The 18,605-nt window shown below is 56.3% G+C and overlaps 2 protein-coding genes across 2 annotated transcripts; one reads left to right on the forward strand and one right to left on the reverse strand.

Moving 5' to 3' along the window:
• Positions 1-3,899: 3,899 nt before the first annotated feature.
• Positions 3,900-6,778, reverse strand: B0H64DRAFT_450201 (uncharacterized protein). The gene is made up of 3 exons (XM_062807127.1): positions 5,464-6,778; positions 5,286-5,401; positions 3,900-5,221 (listed from the first exon to the last, which is right to left on the reverse strand). The coding sequence occupies exons 1-3, from the start codon at positions 6,766-6,768 to the stop codon at positions 4,126-4,128; spliced, it is 2,517 nt and encodes an 838-aa protein (XP_062664920.1). The 5' UTR covers positions 6,769-6,778; the 3' UTR covers positions 3,900-4,125.
• Positions 6,779-16,811: 10,033 nt separating this feature from the next.
• Positions 16,812-18,519, forward strand: B0H64DRAFT_383444 (integral membrane protein DUF92-domain-containing protein). The gene is made up of 2 exons (XM_062802951.1): positions 16,812-17,201; positions 17,255-18,519. Exons 1-2 carry the CDS (start codon positions 17,016-17,018, stop codon positions 18,224-18,226), a joined length of 1,158 nt encoding a protein of 385 aa, XP_062664921.1. The 5' UTR covers positions 16,812-17,015; the 3' UTR covers positions 18,227-18,519.
• Positions 18,520-18,605: the final 86 nt, after the last annotated feature.

Here is an 18,605-nt window from a genome sequence, read left to right on the forward strand (position 1 = left end):
CTGGTGAAGTGATGACCTGATGTTGGTATTCCTCAATATCGCGAACCAGCTGGGATACCACGGCAGTGGGGGGTCTTGCCACGTGCAATCTTGGAGCCGCAAGCTGTAATGCCGCCAGGGATCGCATCTTGGTTGGTCGAGGTACAACACGGTGCCTGAGTAAGGTGACTTGAGTTCAATGTCAGCATCCAACATCTTGCCCTTACGGCCATAAACCAGGCGACTGCATTGAACGTGGAAAATTGGTAGCGAATGACTCGGTTAATATGTCACGAAATCCCCACGGATGTCCGCTAATGAGCTTCAAGGGGGGCGTCGCCGTGTCCCGCGTGCCGTACCATTCGATGAGAGGAGAAGCCAGATCTCGGGGCCTCGACAAGGGGCATTCATTGCTGAAAGAGACATGACAAAGACGGCTGACGCAAATAGCGTACACACCAAAACAATCGAACCATGATGATTTTTCTGAACGAAGACCGGAACGAACGAAAGACTCCACCAGGCGATTAGCCCGTCCAAACAGTTCAACAGTTGCCGAAAGAGTGAATGGAACCCTGAGCGCAAAGGTGAGAGTGTTGGTTGTTATAGGCGTCGTGGCATACTCAAATAAAGACAATGTCGGGTTAGTGAGTTAGTGACTGCAAGACCAAGCTTTGCCGAAAGTGCCGTCCGATCTTGTTGACTCGAGATGCCTACTGTATGTACTGTGTAGAGACAAACTTTGAAGTTGCGCTGCTTTCCCAAATTTGACTTGTTCGCGCCCCTGTACGGCCCCCTGTTTGCTCGAGGAATTGGGTTAGCGCCGGCGGGGTTTAGGGCTGAGTGACCCCAGCACCGGAGTGGCTTGGGTGGAATTGTTTTCAACGACCTCCATTCGTCCTGCATCTCCAAACATCACGCGGCACCTCAACATGGCCGATGCAACGCCCGGGAGATTTTGGGGGCCTGGTTGTGAAGACGTCCCCTTTGCTTGTTATTGCCTACCTCTGGCGACGAGACTACCAACCTCGGGTCATTGATCCGACTCGGGAACAAGAAAAACGCGATTACTGAGCTCGTTCAGGCGGTGCTCCGGCGATCTGTAGGCGAGAAGTCGGGACTGGGTCTGCCACACCTATCACGGCACTGAAGTCTCGTCACGCCTTGATATGGTGTCTTCGACCAGGAGAGGCATTGCAACGAAGCGATGCAGATCTGTACGGAGTATCCAAGCGATCTGCAATGGGCAGCAGGGGGCTTCTAACCAGGTGTGCGGTCCCACCTGTTCGCCGATCCCTCGCCGACTTCCCTGTCTGTCAACGCGCGACGAGTTCGGGTGCTGCCTCGTAGCGAACAACAAAGGACACCTTCAACCGATCTCTGGGCTTCGCCGATATTGCCATGGCACCAACAATCGCCCCCCGCAACTCGGTTCGGCGCACGAGGGCCGACTTTAGCCTGTTATGCATTCCCGACATGGGCCATCGCGACGCCTGCAGCAGCACAACTAATTCCCGGGCTCTCGGTCGACTCGTCTCTGTTGTGCCCCGTCGCGCCGTACCCTGACACCCTGCGAAATTGTCCCGATCTCGTCATGCCGCAGCCTCCCTTTCTGCTTTCTCTCCCCAGGTCCCGGCCTGGGCGCGGGTCTGGACAAACCCCAGACGAACCCCAGCCGTCGCGGAACCCTGTCCTTCCAGCAGGTTCCAGCGGGCTTTGAGCGACGGGAGCACCGAGCGGCCGCGGTATGACCCAACTCTTCGCCACACCTCAATAGGGGGAGCCAAGAAGCTAATGTGACTTCTCCGTGGCCAAAAGAACACATCTCCCGCCCAACCAGCTGTCCCTGTGCAACCGGTTGAGGTGTTTCGTGTGTTGCGAGTGGAGGCACTGGCGTGGCCTCCCTTGGTTACCGACGTTCGACGCCGTCTCCAAGTTACGGCGTCATTGCGTCACGCGTCTCTGCTACAACAGTCGCTCTTCCGTGATTCGAGGTTCGTCTGAGGAACTCGATTCGTCAGATAGGGGAAACGCAGAGGAGAATTGGCTGCGACCTTGACTTAGCATGCCGCAGCTAGCTTGGAAGATATTCCCAGGGATGTTGGGATCACAGACGGGCCACTGACAGGTGGTCACACTACACCACCCGTCAAAGACACCAAGTTACATCAGGGAATCAAGCGAAGAACGAATGCCGCCGCCCGAGGCAAGCCGATCGGATGCCAACCCCACCATTACGGTGTCCTAGACATACTACAGCAGTACCCTGAATCGACTCCGCGTTATTCTGCGCCGTTGCAAGGCGTCTGGCGCCCACCCGACGCAGGTGACAACCCAAGCGGACATCCTGATCAAGGTCATTCTTAGTGGATCTCCGTTTCGTGCTATTTTCTACCCGGGTGCCCCACAAAGTCGGGTCGCTACAATCGCCATGCCTGGCTTCGGAGGGACGAATTTCGAACCCGTGGCGGCTCCCAACGCTAAAGGACCGAAACCGTCCCGTGTCTTCGTCTCGACAACGGGCTACAACGGGTCATTGTTGGCAGCGCAGACGCTAGGGAACTAGCTCGACTACCACAAACAGGCATGCCCCGTTGTAGTATCTCTGGCTAATATCGCGCTGGCGGCCCTGATATTGACAACCAGTCCCTGCTCGCCCATCTACATGAGCACCGCCCTGACCGGGTTTTGGGGGCTGAAAGAGCACCGCAGAGCGTATCATCCCGCTCCCTCCGTTCCACACCTCTCAGGTCAGGCACGGAGCGGTGGCATCCCAGGCTGCTGCTACTGTAACGCTGGAAATCTTCCGAAGAGAGCTGTCCCGCTCGCTTCTGGGCCATTCGGGGCTCCCCTCCAGAACCTCGCTCGTTATCCTCATTGGACGGGCATCAAATAACGGGAAAGCTTGGCACTGCGGGCCGTCACCCCACACTTTATGTACACCCCCCGCGTCCCCCCGGGGGGGTGGACAAAGAACGATGCCAAGCCGGCGACGATGGACCCTTGGATGAGCTTATTCCAAGCACTCCATCCCGGCATCCTGCGCCCGTCGGCTTCGAGACGGCGGCCGTTCATGCCCATGTCTTGAAAGTTCCCGGGTCAACGGCACGGCGCACACACAAATCTGGTATCGCCTCCCCTGGGTAAAAACCGCGTATTGCCATCTCGACCCGTGCCAAAGATCCCTGGTTCCACACATCACATGCTACAAGATGGGAGCAAGACGTGATTCGAGAGAAAGTTTCCGAGCCACCCACACCGACATACCCTCCCTCGGTCCCGTCTACCGAGAGGGGCTTCCCTTTCCAACGACCGTGGCACCACCCAAGAGAGAGAGAGGCGGAGAGAGAGAGAGAGAGCCTCCATTCAAAGGAAGCAGGGGGGGTTGAGGGTGGGTGAGACGGGGCGGAGCTCCGGGGGGAAAGGGGAAGAGGGTGGGAACTCCTCTCAGTGCTCGCTCGCTCACAACTCGCCATGTCTCATGCCCGTCATCACGGGACTTGCTGGCGCTTACAAGACAAGTGACTGACTGACCGCCTGTCTGCCTCTCTGATTTGACCGAGCTGCTGTGTTGTTGAATTGACTTATCGTCGTGGTCTCAACTGCCAGGTGACTGGAACGGCCTCTCATATTGCGCCATTGTGTGTGCATGGTCACTTGCCGAACTCCAAGACATCCATGGTCAGAAAGGCGTGGACTGGTGTGATGGATCGAAGACTGTGTGATGTGAGACACCTCGAGTGTTTCAATCTGGCCCGGTTTCGGTTGTTGTTGCATGCCGTTCGTAGACTCTCTGTTTCTCATGTGTGATTATGTGTGACGAAACCACTTGCTAGGCCGAGGAGAAGCTCTTGACTGTCTCAGAAACACAACATAATCCATAACGTGAATCGGAAAGTGGCGGTAAGTGCCAGATGGTTGTCGTAGTTTCGGACCTAAATCCACTATGGTATTAAGACAAACCCCATTATTATCTTCAAGCAAATGATATCGCGCCCACCCGAGCGGGGAGTGTTGTGATCAGTACCACTCAACCCTACCAACCCCAAACGCCAACACCCGCTCTTGATACTAAGCCGCCGTGTAGACCTGGGCGTTTGAAAAGAACAGAAACCGAGAAAAACAGTGGCTCTGGACATCTCGGCGCTAGCAAGGAGACCCCCCCAAGACATTCAGATTCCAGTTATCCCCCAGAGAAATCAGCTTCCGTTTGATCCCATCCCCGATGCGCGAGCCGTAGCAGGTCTCAATGTTCCTGACAGCACACCCCAGAATGCCAGTGGGGTCGGTCACGGCAACCGGAGCTCCTCTCGGAGGCACCAACACGGGCACACCCTCACCGCTCCACATGTAGTTGATGATGGCGGGATCCTCGAGGGTCAGTTGATCAATCATGACTGGGCTAGAGTCTTGCACCCCGATATTGCCATGCTTATTGGCTTGGATATCGGGATCGACCCTTGAGATGCTGTCCGCCCACAGGATCAGCATGGCTCGGTACATGGCGGCTGACCACCAGACTGGTCGGCGGTCCCTAGGCATGGTGCGCAACAGCCGGATAACCTGCCCGCAGTGGATTATGGCCTTTTGGCGCTGGAAAATGCACTTCGCGTGGCGCATTGATAACTCCCAGTGCAGCCCACCGAACCCCTCACGGCGAGCCAAACGCTCAATTTCGGGGAAGTCGGTGATAGCGTTGAGGTAGACGAGATGGTAAAGAATTAAGTTGCACCGGGTAACGGGACAGGCCGGGTTCTCTTTGCTGTGGCTCGTGGTAATGTCGTACCACCGCTGCAGCAAGACCTGCATCTCATCCAGCCGGTGGAGCATTGAGCCTCTGTTTACCGAGCACCCGTTGGCGTGTGGTGTACCGAATGCCGTGGAAAAGCATAAAACCATCTGGCGAAAATGATGGATCATGGCCTGTAGCGGGTGTAAGATCAACCTCAGTTGCTGTGGAGAGACACCAGGTTGCCGCCCCAAGAGGTTGTCTTGAAGGAAATCCTGAAAGAGCTCGTAGAGAGATGGAGCAGCCGACGTAGTGCTGAGAAGCTGTGGGTTAACATTGGCCGTGCAATCATGCAGCGACTGCATTGCCGTAAACCATTCATCTGAGTTGGTCGACATCCACAGCACCTCGGGCGCGGGCAGTGGGCACTGGAGTTCTGTGATGGCAAACAGGGGGGCCGTATCGTGAAATAGACCAAGCTCTTGGTCAAGCATAACGTAGTTGTAGACCAATCTACAATGACATGTAAGCCTGTGGCATAATGCTGGGAGTCAACGGGGCGATGGGTGCGGCATACCTGTTCCGGGTCTCACGCTGAACCCAGGAGCGCCATTGGAACTCGATGTTTACGGCATCCCCAAACTCCGGCATGGCCAGAGTTTCCGGTTCCAGCATACCAGCGTGCTTGAGCATCTTGGAAAGCAAACAATCAGTATCGGCACATATCACGGCGCGCTCCTGTATTCATTACTCACCGACATGTACATTCCCCGTTGCCCCATGGCAATGTCCATGAGCCACTTGTCCCCGCTCCAGGAGCCGAGAACGATAAACAGTAGCGCACAGCGAAGTGCGGTGGGGTCAGCCGAGAGTTCGACGTCCTTCTCAACGATGTCGAAGAGCGAAATGCGGCAGGTCTCGGCTAGCCCCGCGGAGAGATGGCGGGCCTCAGGGATTGGCATAGTAGCTGCGCCCTGGGCGATCATGAGGAGCACAAGTAGCGTCGATGCCTGGTTGTTCTGCAACATCTCATTCGGGTCCACGCAACCCGCAGCCACCAACGGGTAGTAGACCGATAAGCTGCGGACATAGCTGCGCAAGAAGTACTCGAGGATCTTGGAGGGCGGGAGAACGATGAAGTTGCAATCTCCGGCGCGGGAATATCCCTGTTTCGAGTATCCAGCATGGCCTCCACGATGGATATCCAGAGCCTTGTGAAGAAAGCTCTGCGTAATGGCGAGCATCTTGTCTCGTGTTCGAGAACTTAGAGGTACGACCGACGCCAAGTCAGGCACATCCCAGTCCAACTGTTCCATGTGCTTTTCCAGCGCGCCCCATGTCCCTTCCTGCTTCGACTTTTGCTCCAGGCACTCGAGATGCACAATCGCCGTACGCGGGCAGTTTCCGGTAAAGGCGGGGGGGTTGCACCGCGCGAAGTTCCACGCCCCTTCGGCAACGAGCACCACCTCGAACTCGGGGATTGGGTTGTCAACCGGGGCCGCCATCGCAAAGTCCGAGGCCTTCAAGCCGGTCTCGTAATCGACGGACATCATGTCGGTTCCTGGCGTGTTGGAAGTCCTAGAAGATGACACCATAACCTCCGGGGGAGATGGGATCCCGCTGAAGGCGGAAACGCCAGGTATTGACATGTCTCGTGGCCTACCGAGTGGAGGGGTACAGTGGTAGCTGTCAAGGTCCATGTGTATCTCGGGCCAAGAGATAAAGTCCTGGTATGCAGCCTCTGGAATTGCGAAGTCATTGCTCATAGGCATGAAGTCGTCCAAGCCACTGTCCACCCTTGTGTGAGGTGACGGGAAACCCCCAAGGTGAAGCTGAGGATGATGCAACGGCGAGGCCTCGGAGGGGGGGCCCTCATCCCGAGTGCCCAGGACAGCGACAATTACGGAGGGGGATCCGTTACCCTCTGCCTTTACACCGGTCTGGCTGGCATCCCTAAGCGCAGGGTTGGCGGCCCCTGGCGGGTGTGCTCGCTGGTCCGACTCAGCGAGTGGGTTTTGAAATGTGGCGCTTGCTTGCGCTGTCGCCTGCGCTGCGCGCATAGCGGCCTTGGATGATCGCCTCGCGAACCGGGCCTCGCATACCAGGTTCTTTTCGCTACATCTCGTACACGGGACTTTCTTGTCGCAGCCTGTCTTTGCGCTTGCGCAGTTTTGACACGCAATGGGTGTCCGCCCAGCGGCTGGTGGCAGTCCTCCCGGCAAGGTTCCCATGGGGTCTTTGTGTTCGTGGTATGTGGAAAAGTGCCTTTGGAGCAGGTCTCTGTTGGAGAGGCACATTAGACTCACCGCCCTACCCCTTTTCACGGCTTGGGTAGGTAGTTGGAAGGGCACGTTGTACTTGCCGTCGGGAAAAGCCCAGCCGACACACGCTGCAGCAGTGTGGCTTGACGTTGGTATCTGGGTTGGCGTAAAGCGTCAGTACGAGTGCACGAATTCATAAACACTTGGTTGCTCACGAGTCGGTAAGTGTCGCTCCAGGTGCTCCTTGCGGGAGAACCCCTTCCCGCAGTAGGTACAGTAGACTCTTTCGGCCGCCTTCTGCTTGCTTGGTTCAAGGTCTGGCGTTTTGGAGGCTGGCATCTCGGACGAGCCCGAGAAGATGAGCCGAATGTGATGGTGCCGTTGACGGTGTGTAGAGGCCGTGGGCCGGGACGGGACCAACCTAGTGGCACGCCGTAGTTGGGCCAGTGCTGGCTCGGTCTGAGAACGGTTTTCGACGATGACTACCGTTCGAGATAAGTAAGACTGTGTTGAGCAACAGAAAAGAAGGATGTGAGAGGGATGTTCAAGATAGCGAGGAAGGTCGATCAGGGAGTGGAGAAGCTCGGTAGTGGGAGCTGGCGCAGTGCTGGGGGGCAGAACAAAGATTTCATCCGAGACGGGGGGTCAGGACGAGAGTTGCCGGATGGGGTTCTCTTCTCAATATCGGAAATGGTGACAAGACATCTCTCGCCTGCGAGTGTTCGCAAGTGTTCAGACGGAGGCGGAGCTGCGGCAAGCTGAGCTCACAGGAGGCGGTCCAATCGACAAGGGGGTGGTGACATGGGCTATGGGTGGAGCAGGGGACCAGGATCTGGCGTGCGTATGTATCTGTAGAGAGAGGTGGGCATGGTCTGTGTGAAAGAACTGGGCGTAGTGGTGGTTATTGTTGTGGTACGTACCCGCAGTGTAAGACAGCGAAGAAGCAAAGTCTGGCCAACCAAGTCGTCAACAGTGTTCAGCCGCCGTCTAAAAGAGGCGCCGTGGTCAAGGCACGTTTCTCACGTTGCTACATACCTGCCTTAGCTCCGAACAGTCCTTTCGGGTCAGTGATGCCGGAGCGGGTGCGAGGATGGAAACAGGCGCGGAGTCCAGAGCCGGGACGTCAAGTGCTGTAAGCTGGCGGCCACGAGCTTTAGCGGAATTGGGGCCCAACAGGACAAGAAGGGAGCGAAGAAAGTCGGTTCGGGAAGTCGGTTCCTAAAGAAGCCAAGAAGGTGCGCCTTTTGATGCACCAGCCGGCCGGGCGATGTGATATGTGACTGGACCTGACCTCCCGAGAAGGAGCCGGCGTCTTCTTTCCGCTATGTCGTATAGCGGCTGCCAGAGCATCCAAAGAAAAACCACAAGTCTGCTTTAGATAACCGTGATTTACTGCAATGCCCACTAGAACCGGGTGAGAAACAGTAGGTGGTTTTGAGTTTGTTTTAGAGCAGCCCTGGGTGCGGGGGCAAGACAGTTCCAAGGTCTGGCGAGGTGAATGCGGAAGGTCGAGACGCAGAACTGAGCTCGAACCAGCGGTATGTGCAACACGCAGAGAGCAACCAACTCATCAAGCAACTGAGACCTGCCAGCATGGCAGCATAGCACGCGTTGACGATCCCATGTGGGCGTATGCAAGAGCACCCTTAAGATCCGAACGGAACAGCAAGCTGATTCACGGCCGCAGAAGCATGGGTTTTCTCTTCCAGGTAGGTGCCATGAACCACTTACCCTTGTTCCAGGCTCGAAGACGGGACCAATGATAGGGAAACGGATGTCGTATGGAGACCGCCCTTTCCCAGTCATGGCCCTCAGGTGCGAGACGGCAGGCACGGTACCTTAACGGACCGCTTGGAAATCGCGTGCATTCAGCTCCATGAGAAGGAGCTGCAATGACTGTAACATCGAGCTCAGGAGAGCGGGGCGTAAGGGCGGGGGTGCAGGAGAGAACCTGCACCGTGGAACCGGGAACGACGATACGGGTCTGAATGTACCTCGGTGCGACGACAGGTCCCGCATGCCTCTTTAGAGCATCATCGGCCGCCGCCGACAACGATACATTCAATCTACTAGTAGTTAGGTACGCCTGTCACCGGGAATGTGTCAACTGTGTTTTCTGTCCATAATAATTTTGCGAGTGTATTCTCTCTCACCTCTTCACGCCCGCGTCGCTCACGTTCATGATGCAGCGGCCATCGTCTGTTGGGATAAATTTCGCGCCGGTACGAGGCGTCAGGTCAACCACGGTACATCAATGCGGGCAAAATCAGGCACTGCGGAAAACCCGCCCTTGGCCGCCTCGGGCACGTTGGCGTCAAGCCGAGTCGAATGAGGTAGGGCCAGGCCTACCTCGGTATGCAAGGCTCGATCTTGTATGTACCAGAAAAAAGAGGTTGAAACAATGGAACCTAGGTATTGGGAAGATTGGCGATCAGCCCGAATGATCGGCTTTCTGATACGGCCACGCCTTCCCTACCTAGACGGTGCCTGCCTGCGTGGCTCCGTGCCTGCAGTGCGGGCGGGTCAACCACCGGCAAGTGCCACCCCTCATTCCTCTCTCCCGTCCCGCGGCTTTCAGAGTTCCTGTTCCGTAACGCCAAGGTAGGCAGGTAGGAAAGTACCACCCAAGATGGGCGGCTTGCTTGGGCCCCCCATCTCCCCCCGTCAAACTGTAAACACGGGACAGCCCTTTTGCCGGGACTCCCGTCCTTTGCAACGCTGTGCTCGTGAGAGGACGGCCCGTCATTGCCACGCGCTCAAACTGCTGCTGCCCTTATCTCCTTCGGGCCCATTCCCTTTCGGGTTGCCGTTAGTTTGGTCTTCGTTTCGGCTGGAAACACCAAAACTGCGCATTATGGTGACAGACTCCATACCTACTTTCATCGACATCGGCAAGCCGCTTGATGTCATCATTTAGGTACCTTGGGTAGGGAGGGCACGAGTACTCTCGTGTTCTCGTGTTTTCGTGCTTGTTGTCAATAAGAAAGTGAAAGAAAATAGAGCACGGGCATCTTCGATTGCGGTCAGGAAAAGAGCGGCGGTCTTCAGGCCGCAACCTTCCCCGGATTGACACCGGGATGGGGACTTTCGGACTGGGGTATCCTAACCATATCAAATCTAGGCGTCGGTCTCAATTCCTCTCTCCCGGGAACTCCAGAAAACGTTATCGGGATCCAACCTGGGTCTCATAAAGCATGGCGGGGAAGATGCGCTAATGTTGGCATCCGAGTTCGCGGGAGCTTATTGCGGCTAACTCATTCCGGGGACCTGGGAATGAATTGTCACCCTTTCTGATATCGCTGCTGCTACTATGACGGCCATTACTAGGAGTCGCTCGCATTGCGCGATACGGTTAAATGGGAGTACCAAATAGGCAGTCCTAGAAAACGAAGTTGTTATGAAGAGGCGATTGGGTCACGATTGCTACATGGACCCCCACGATTGGGGTGCCTACACCTGAAAACGCACTATTGGGCGGGTATGTAGGTAGGACGCCCAGAAAGATTTCATTTCTGAACATGTGAACAGGGCTGCAGAAGAAGGCTCAGAATACCAAGTCGGGATCTCCATGGCAAACCATACACATTTTGCCAGTTGCACAAGACTTGAAAAAAAAAAAAGAAGGGAAACAATGCCAACTGGTGCTGGGGAGGAGTTGGCACACAATCTAGAAGGTGGACGCCGTCCCGTGTGCAGTCCCGCTTCCGGCTTCGTCTCCGTAGCCACGGGAACTCCAGAGGTCGTCGGCCAGTCCTGGCAATAACGAGCAAATTGCGGAACAACTAAAAATAAGCCCGCTGTTTGCTTCCTCAGTGCTGACTACTGCTGTGTATCCGGGGGAGACGGCTGGTTCTCGGGCGCGGCATCGATAGGCTGAATCGCATTATTCTCTGGGCTTGTGGGACCCATCGGTGAAAACGCTGCAAGTAATCAGCAAGCCGAGAACCACCGGGCGTCGGGCTGGACTCAAAGAGCAGGAGCTGAGGTAGATGCAATCGGGTGACGCCCACAGACTGACCGGTTCCTGCACATCCAGATCCCATCTTGTCGTTGGCCGAGGACTCGTGATCGCCGGCCAATTGGGGCACGGAACGAGTACCCTGTCTTTCCAGATACGGATGCCGTGCCCGGTCCCGGGGCTCCACCACACTCGCCGAAACGGCCGGGTGGGCTCCGCGATGAAGCGACTGGATGAACAGCGACTCGCATTGCATGGGGTTGGGTTTACTTCGGGGTCGTTGATGGATTCGTGCTTGACCGAGCCAGTTGCTGAGAAATCAGCACCGCCTTGGTAACAGCAATCATGCCGACGGGATTCTGATGGCCCGAGGCAATGTCAGGGTGGTGTAAGTGGTGTAATCCCAACATTTCTTGCCGCGTAAGAACAACTTTACCTCCTAGGCTGATCGTTATGTTCCCTCGCCGGTCTTGGGCCGTAGATGCCAATTGGGAACGTCGTGCATCCCGACGGCGGTTTATGTCTGAGATTCGAGGGAGTTTTAAGGTGATCTCAAGACAGCATTGTCCCCTGTCTCAGATAATTCCGAACAACGGTGTGCGATTGAGACTCGAGTCCTGTGGGCTTCGAGGCGGTTTTCATTGTGACTGGCAGTTAAGGTCGGTTTATGGCGGGTTTCTGGTCAACTGCCGCGCCCGCTCTGCACCCTCTCTGCACGAGATCACCAAGATCGAAGTTGCTTTCCCGCCACGGTTTCACAACCGCGACTCGGAGTCGGAAGCCGCAAAAAAGTAAAACAAAAAACAAAAAAAAACGGCTGCTTGCTGACCTTGGATGAGGATACACATACAAGTACATGTGACATGGAGTGCCGACTTTCCCAAGCCATTGGTTCCCCGATCCTTGCGAGTTCAACATGAAGTCAAGCTTTCTGCCGAACGCCGATCTTATTGCCCCCCCCCCTAGTAAGGCCAGATCGTCCGTGGCCTCGACCCCACGACATCCAACTGATGTGGGCTCGGGAAGGTGCCGGTGGCTTCTGCGATCGCCCCTAAAAAAGACCCGAGAACACCCATGCGAGAAGTGGCGGAGCAGTTAACCAGATTAGGCAAGCGCAAACCAAACGTCTGATGGAAGGAGTGGATATTCCCAAGCCGGCAGGGCAAGCAAAGCACGGCCCTTCTGCCTGCTTGACCCTTCCCCCTGCTGTGGCATCCTGATTTTCTTCGCGCAACCACCGTGGGATTCTAAGAAAATCGTGTCGCGACACGTCAGAAGGGCGCATAGTGCTCCTCGTGACACAGCCTCAGTATGAACACAGCTGCTCGGCTACTCGCAGAAGCACACCCTCCATTACACTTACCGCGACATGCCGCCACCGCTCTCTTCCTAGAGTTCCTTGTTTTCGTAACCGTGGCCTCACCGCCCCTATGCTTCTCCTCTTATCGATCGATACTGGAACCTTGTCAGATCGCCTACCTCACGCGCGGCATCTCGATGCGGGTTCGCTGGGTTTATCTGGGAATGGAAGCTGCCGGGTGTGGAGGGACATTACCAGCTGCTAATTTACAGCCAAATGATGTTTAAGCGTCGATTCTGCGCGACCCCCAGCCCCAGACGGGGCCGGTCTGAAAGCGACCACAACACGGCGCCCAACAACTGCGGATCATCGGGGGGCTTTCATGCCATCGCTACTCCCGATTCAAGAGACTAGAGAAGGGCATGGGTGTACCTCGGCATTGGTGACCTGAGGTGTGAATGCTGTGCTACGTACTAACACACCTACAAGGCGGGACAGCCAGAGGAAGTCCTCTGAAACCTGTCACTTAAGCTTAGCAGTGGACGAGCCAACATCTCCTCGAGGTAGTTACCGCCATCTCACTCGAAATTCGGTATCCAAGCCCGTCGCTCGTTGCCTCTTCACTGGTGTATACCCCACCGAGGGGCGCACTCTGCGCGCCACGAAGCCGATATGTTCTCTCAAGACACGAGCTGTTTCGCCGAGACACCCTCGACGCCCCGAGGCCCTCACTCGGTGGCGAGAATCCCAACATTATGTTGCGCTGATCGACCGTCACAACTGAGTCTCCCGCCGCCGCTGTCGGCCTATTGTGGCTCCAATACACCCGATGTTGATGAGATATCTGCCTTCCCCAAGATGGCCGCCCTAAAGCAAGAGATCGGTTGAAGTCATACAAGCTAGGAAGGAAAGTATTCTAGCCAAATCGCGGCATCACCCGTCGAGTGGGTTGTTGATCTGGTTGCCTTGAACCACCTGTCACGACTCTCGTTACGAGCTGCCACCAACAAAACTGAGGACTATTTGACTGCGGCCCCCACAGATGACTCGACAATCAGCGGAACTAACAGTCCCTCGGGTTGGGCAGTACCCGAGCAACGAAAACGATAATATCTGTCAACGCGATTTGTAGCGAGTCAGCAGAAATGAACAAGCCTTTGAGGCTCTGGTGGAGCGCGGCCCCGCGTCAATGCTGCCGCATTTTGGCGATTGACTTCGGTCGTGAAGATGCTGCCAAATACCCTATTGGACCCAAACGTGACACAGCGTTCTTCGGGATGCAACCGGCTGCGAGCGCGGGCATCAGCCATGGCCGAAGCCGTCTTAGTGCCTCTCAGGATCGTTCGACTCGACAAGCGTCCCGTGTCTGCTGCCGCGCCTGGAAGGCCGCCTTTGAGCGGGCATGTAATGCATCTTATACAACTTACAGCCACTGGCGGTCGCTGATCTCTTCTGCTGTGTCGCGGGAGGTTGCGTTGGGGAACATCCCGGACGTCCAAGGCATCGGCGTCCTTCCGGATCCCCAACGCGAGCACCCGACGAGTCGATCCTTGAGCGTCCCATCATGTGTACTTTTGACCATGGCTAACGAATCCCATCGCTTGCTCCAGGCGGTGGCTGGTTGGGGACCACCATGGGCCACTGCAGTCCGTGGCCGCCAGCTCGACGCCGTGCTTCCGAGGCTGGGCCCTCACGCCCTGGTCGCGGCCTGCGTGGCGATGGTTCTCGGCGAGATCCCGCTGTGCCGACTTGCCGCGTCCATCGGACCCCCACCCCACTTAGATCCAAACCATGAACAGATCACGCCCCGGGCCTACGTTCCGGTTTGTTTGGGGGGCTTCTCAAGCCCCCTTGCCTGTTCGGTGAGCGTGCCGTCGCAAAGAGACCGAACCGTGCATTTTACGAAGAGGAATACCCAGAGAGGCTCGATGGGTGGGTGCGGATTGAGTGGGCGGCCCGGATTGCGGTTCGGGTACTCGGGTGTCTGGACGGACATACAGAAGAATGAGCTATATCGTAACTCTCTTTGGATATTGAGCTTTGGCTTTAGTTATGCTGCCGCGCTAGTCAGAACCCACTCTCTGTTTGTGTTAGCCGAGGCGAGACGAGCAGGTTCCAACTCAATGGTGTCATGGTCTATCGATGTCGGTTTGTGGTCACGAAAACGCGCCAACGACCGGCTAAACAGAGGGTTAATATTGCTCGGACTCACCATCCCTTTGCTCGCCCGCCCGAGTCCAGATATTTCTTGGGTGTCAAGTTCCTCGGCCGGAGATGGCTGTTGGCTGTTGGCTGTTGGCTTCCGCTGCACCTCGTTCTCTGTTGCGGTTCGGTACCGAAGTGCAGACCTCCAGCGTATCAAAATGTGTTCAGCGGTACAGCATGGGTAAACAATAACTTACCTGCACGAACCGTTCCTCAACTTCCGGCTAAGTTTGGGGCCGTGTCAAGACGCCTAGAACTCGAAAGAATGCCACGGACCCGCACATGATGATACTCCCCTCGGCGGTTCTACGAGCTTGGGGTTCGTCCCTTGAAAGTTGTGATAATCTCTGAGAGGAAGGCCAAGCAGGCGCTGGTCCGACCGGTGATGACATGGGGAACGTCCAGTTCTTCTCCCTATCAGCTGACAACTAGCAAACTCCGGCTCATGCTCTCCTAGACGGTGGAAAAGCCCTGACCGTTGAGATTCTGCAGGCGCCTCGGTTACACATATTCAGGGATATTGTGACTCGGACTGTAAGGGAATCTCGAGACATAGTTGCGTTGTCAGGCCATATCCCAGCTTTCCGGATTCTTGAGCCCTAAACGACGAGGAAAGGGTTGAGATAGAGTTTATGGGGGGAATGGATTGTAGCATCGCTTCGACATTGTTCAAAATGACCCAGATGTCACGTAGCAATTACACGCCAACGCTGTTAGCCGCACATCTTCCGGCTACTGGCCTACTGTGTTCAATAAGAGACAACCCCTGGGTGAATCAACGACCCATCACCAATCTTCAAGTTCAGCACCTCACCTTCGCACCTCCCTGCGTCCGGATCCGCGTTTTCGGACAAACCACCGACACACGCCAGGTTGTCGGCACCGAGACACCGGTTGAAACCGAAAACAGATTCGAGGCCCCGAGTTCGTTCCTACTTGCTGGGGTGTGCGAAAAGAACATGAAATCAGTATGCCGGGCACGCCTCTTGTCAGGTATCGTCGGTGTACGTCACCTACTTGGCTTAGTTCCCGTGGTCATGTCCGCCCCCCCGTCCCTTCGGATACTATCCCTACGCGAGCACGAACATATCTAACATAATTCCAGACTCCCGCCCGAGAATATGTTTGGATCTCCCTTCCTTCTCAAAACACAAAGGGGTTGTAACGTCGAATGCGTGTGACCACCACCGGTTGGTTACCTCGCATGCCATCGGCAACCGGTGCGATATATTGCACCCTGTCCCCCTTACCCGTACCCGCATGCCGCCGGCCGTCGACACATCGAGATCTCCCACGAACGTTGAGATTCACCGTTCCATGTGCACGAGGCGACAGGGATGAAGGTTGTTGGTTGACGTCCAACCCGGAACGGTAGATGAGTCTCGGGTCTCGGGTCTCGGGTGGGATGGGGGGATGACTGTCGCCGTTGGTATTAAAGGAGGGACAGGGGAACCATTTTGGACTGGGGGTCCACGACTTCTTGCCTCCTTTACTTCTCACATGTGCGGCTTACTCGACGACACTGGTGGCTCTAGCACCCCGGCACTGCACATCCAGGCAAAGGTATGAGAAGGCAGGCCCGCATACCTTCTTTCGTGATGGTGGTGTGGTTCATTCGCCTCCAACGCCGACTTCCACATCACATTGCCTCCCGTTTCGAAGTGGGTCGACAGCCAATTTTTACATCACGGACAACATCACCCAACAACAGGTCGAGGTTCAACACGGCGTGTGGGCCTGGCATTCAGTTAAGGCCGCGTGGGAAGAGTGGTGGGAGGGGGGGTGGGATGAATGAAAAGAATGGAAGGACACCCGATGCCGGATGAGATGACAAGGAGAGAGAACATGAATGGTCACGACATATGTTGATGGAGCCACTCAAAACCAAGATGGGCGACGGCCAAACTGAGGATGTGGGACAGGATAAAGCCTTGACCCTTGGCTAGGTGTCAGGCAAGACGAATGGGACAGCACTGGGGGTCATCAGTTTATAGGGCGGGAGAATCATCGTTCCTTACCGCGTTCTTCTCGACAAACGGCAACCAACATCGGCCGACAGTCCTCGATACCTAACACGATTCGATGGCGACGGTCCACGGCCCCCTGAATGCCTGCAGGTTGGAAGCTGGAGCATGGAAAATGACGTTGCTGGACTGGGAGCCACATACTATACTATGGCGGATAACTACTTCCAAGGCCCTCCGACGAAACAGCGACGAATAGAGCAGGTCACTGAAATGTTGTTTACTCAGGGGCTGAAAGGATGTCAGCGGGTCAGGGGACCAAGGGGGTTGTGTCGGAGGGTTAGGGTTACAGCTCTTCCGATCAGGATGGCACGGGCCATGTTGCCCTGGACGTCCTGGTTCAGTACCCAGGTAATTTGTTTCACAAATTGTGTACCATACTGAGCATTATTACGCGTACAAGAAGGCAGCTGACGAAAGCTCGAGGCAAGCCGTCCATCTCGAGTCCTCGTCCGCGAGTTTTCCATCTGCATCTTCTCGCCAACACCCGATGCGATAGATCGCGCCTGCCAATTCCCGAGAACCGAATTACCTCTCGACCGATCGGCGCTCAGACAAAATGAAACCCATTATTGCGATTCCCGGGACGCTGATGCTCGTGTACCGGGCCTATTCCAAAAAGTCGCTAACGCCTGGTGGACTCTTGGCCGCGACCTTGACGGCCATCGCGCATGCAGTCCATCCGTGGAACCTGCCGTTTGTTCTTCTCGTCGTCTTCTTTCTGGCCGGGACGCGAGCAACTCACGTACGCACCCCATTAGCCCGTCCACGCGCCGTTCATTTGCTAATCCCGTAAAGGTCAAGGAAAACATCAAGGCCAATCTCACCCTCAAGTCCCGCGGCGGATCCGGCGCGGAGGGTCCTCGGAATCACGTGCAGGTGCTCGCCAACTCGCTCACCGCATCTCTTCTTTCGTTGCTACACGCCTACCAGCTACGGTCGCGTGAGCAGACCCTCCTCGCCTCGCCAGGCGGCAACGATGCCGGCAGCCTCTGCTTCGCCTGGGGCGGCGACCTCCTCGTCGTCGGCATCATCGCCAACTACGCCTGCGTCGCGGCCGACACGCTCAGCTCCGAGCTGGGCATCCTGGCTACCGGCCAACCACGACTGATCACCAGCCTCACTCTCCGGAAGGTCCCCCGCGGCACCAACGGCGGCGTCACTCTGACGGGCCTTGCTGCCGGGTTGCTCGGCAGCGTCATCGTTGTCACGGCCGCGATGCTGTTCTTGCCTTTCTGCACCGACGAGACCTCGGGAAAGCTGGGCGGTGGAGCGCCGTGGGCGAGCGAGCAGCGGCGGACGCTGATTCTGGGCCTCACGGTCTGGGGTCTCCTGGGCAGCGTCGTGGACAGCATCCTGGGCGGGCTGTTCCAGACGAGCGTCAAGGATGTCCGCAGCGGCAAGATCGTGGAAGGCGAGGGCGGCGTGCGGGCGCTCGTGTCCAGCGACGCCGGCTCCCACCATTCCGAGCGCGAACACGACGCGGCTGTTGGCGTCAAGGCCGCCTTGCTACATGGCGAGGGAGCGTCCGCGGTGGAGGATACGGTCCCGGCGTCGGCGTCAGGGGCAAAGGAGGGTGAGGCCCGCAAGAAGGACCGCAGGCCCAGCTTTGGCGACGGGAAGCCGTCGAGGGTGGTTGAGAATGGGTGGGACTTGTTGGACAACAATGATGTCAACTTTTTGATGGCCTTTGGCATGAGCGTCGGCGCCATGGCCGTGGCTTCGTGGTACTGGCAAGTTCCGCTCTCGTCGGTTTTCCCGGCGGTGTAATGTTGCCTGGTTCGCGGCTCAGGCTTTGGTTGTGGTTCTTTTTTTCAGACGTCTGCATCCTGACATGTTGAAGAGAAAGAAGCGGTTAATAAATAGGCGCAAAACCTATTGGCGTAGGTATCTCGGAATTATGTTTAAAATCTAATCTTGCCCGACTGCTTCGTACCATGCACATGTATGTGTGTTGCATTGAGTGTGCGCCTGATATCATCGAAATCATAAAGTGCATGTCCGTGGATATTCTCGACCGAAGTTCCATCGTGAAATGTCTCGATATTCTCGATGCATTCCTAAGGTTGTTTTTATGAGGTCGACCCTGAAACATATCAATCCCAGGGCGGGGGTCGGTTCGGTGAGCAGGGCCCCACAGAGGCAACCA

This window comes from Chaetomium fimeti, assembly GCF_033439085.1.
Source record: "Chaetomium fimeti strain CBS 168.71 chromosome Unknown B0H64scaffold_1, whole genome shotgun sequence".
Lineage (NCBI taxonomy): Eukaryota > Fungi > Ascomycota > Sordariomycetes > Sordariales > Chaetomiaceae > Chaetomium > Chaetomium fimeti.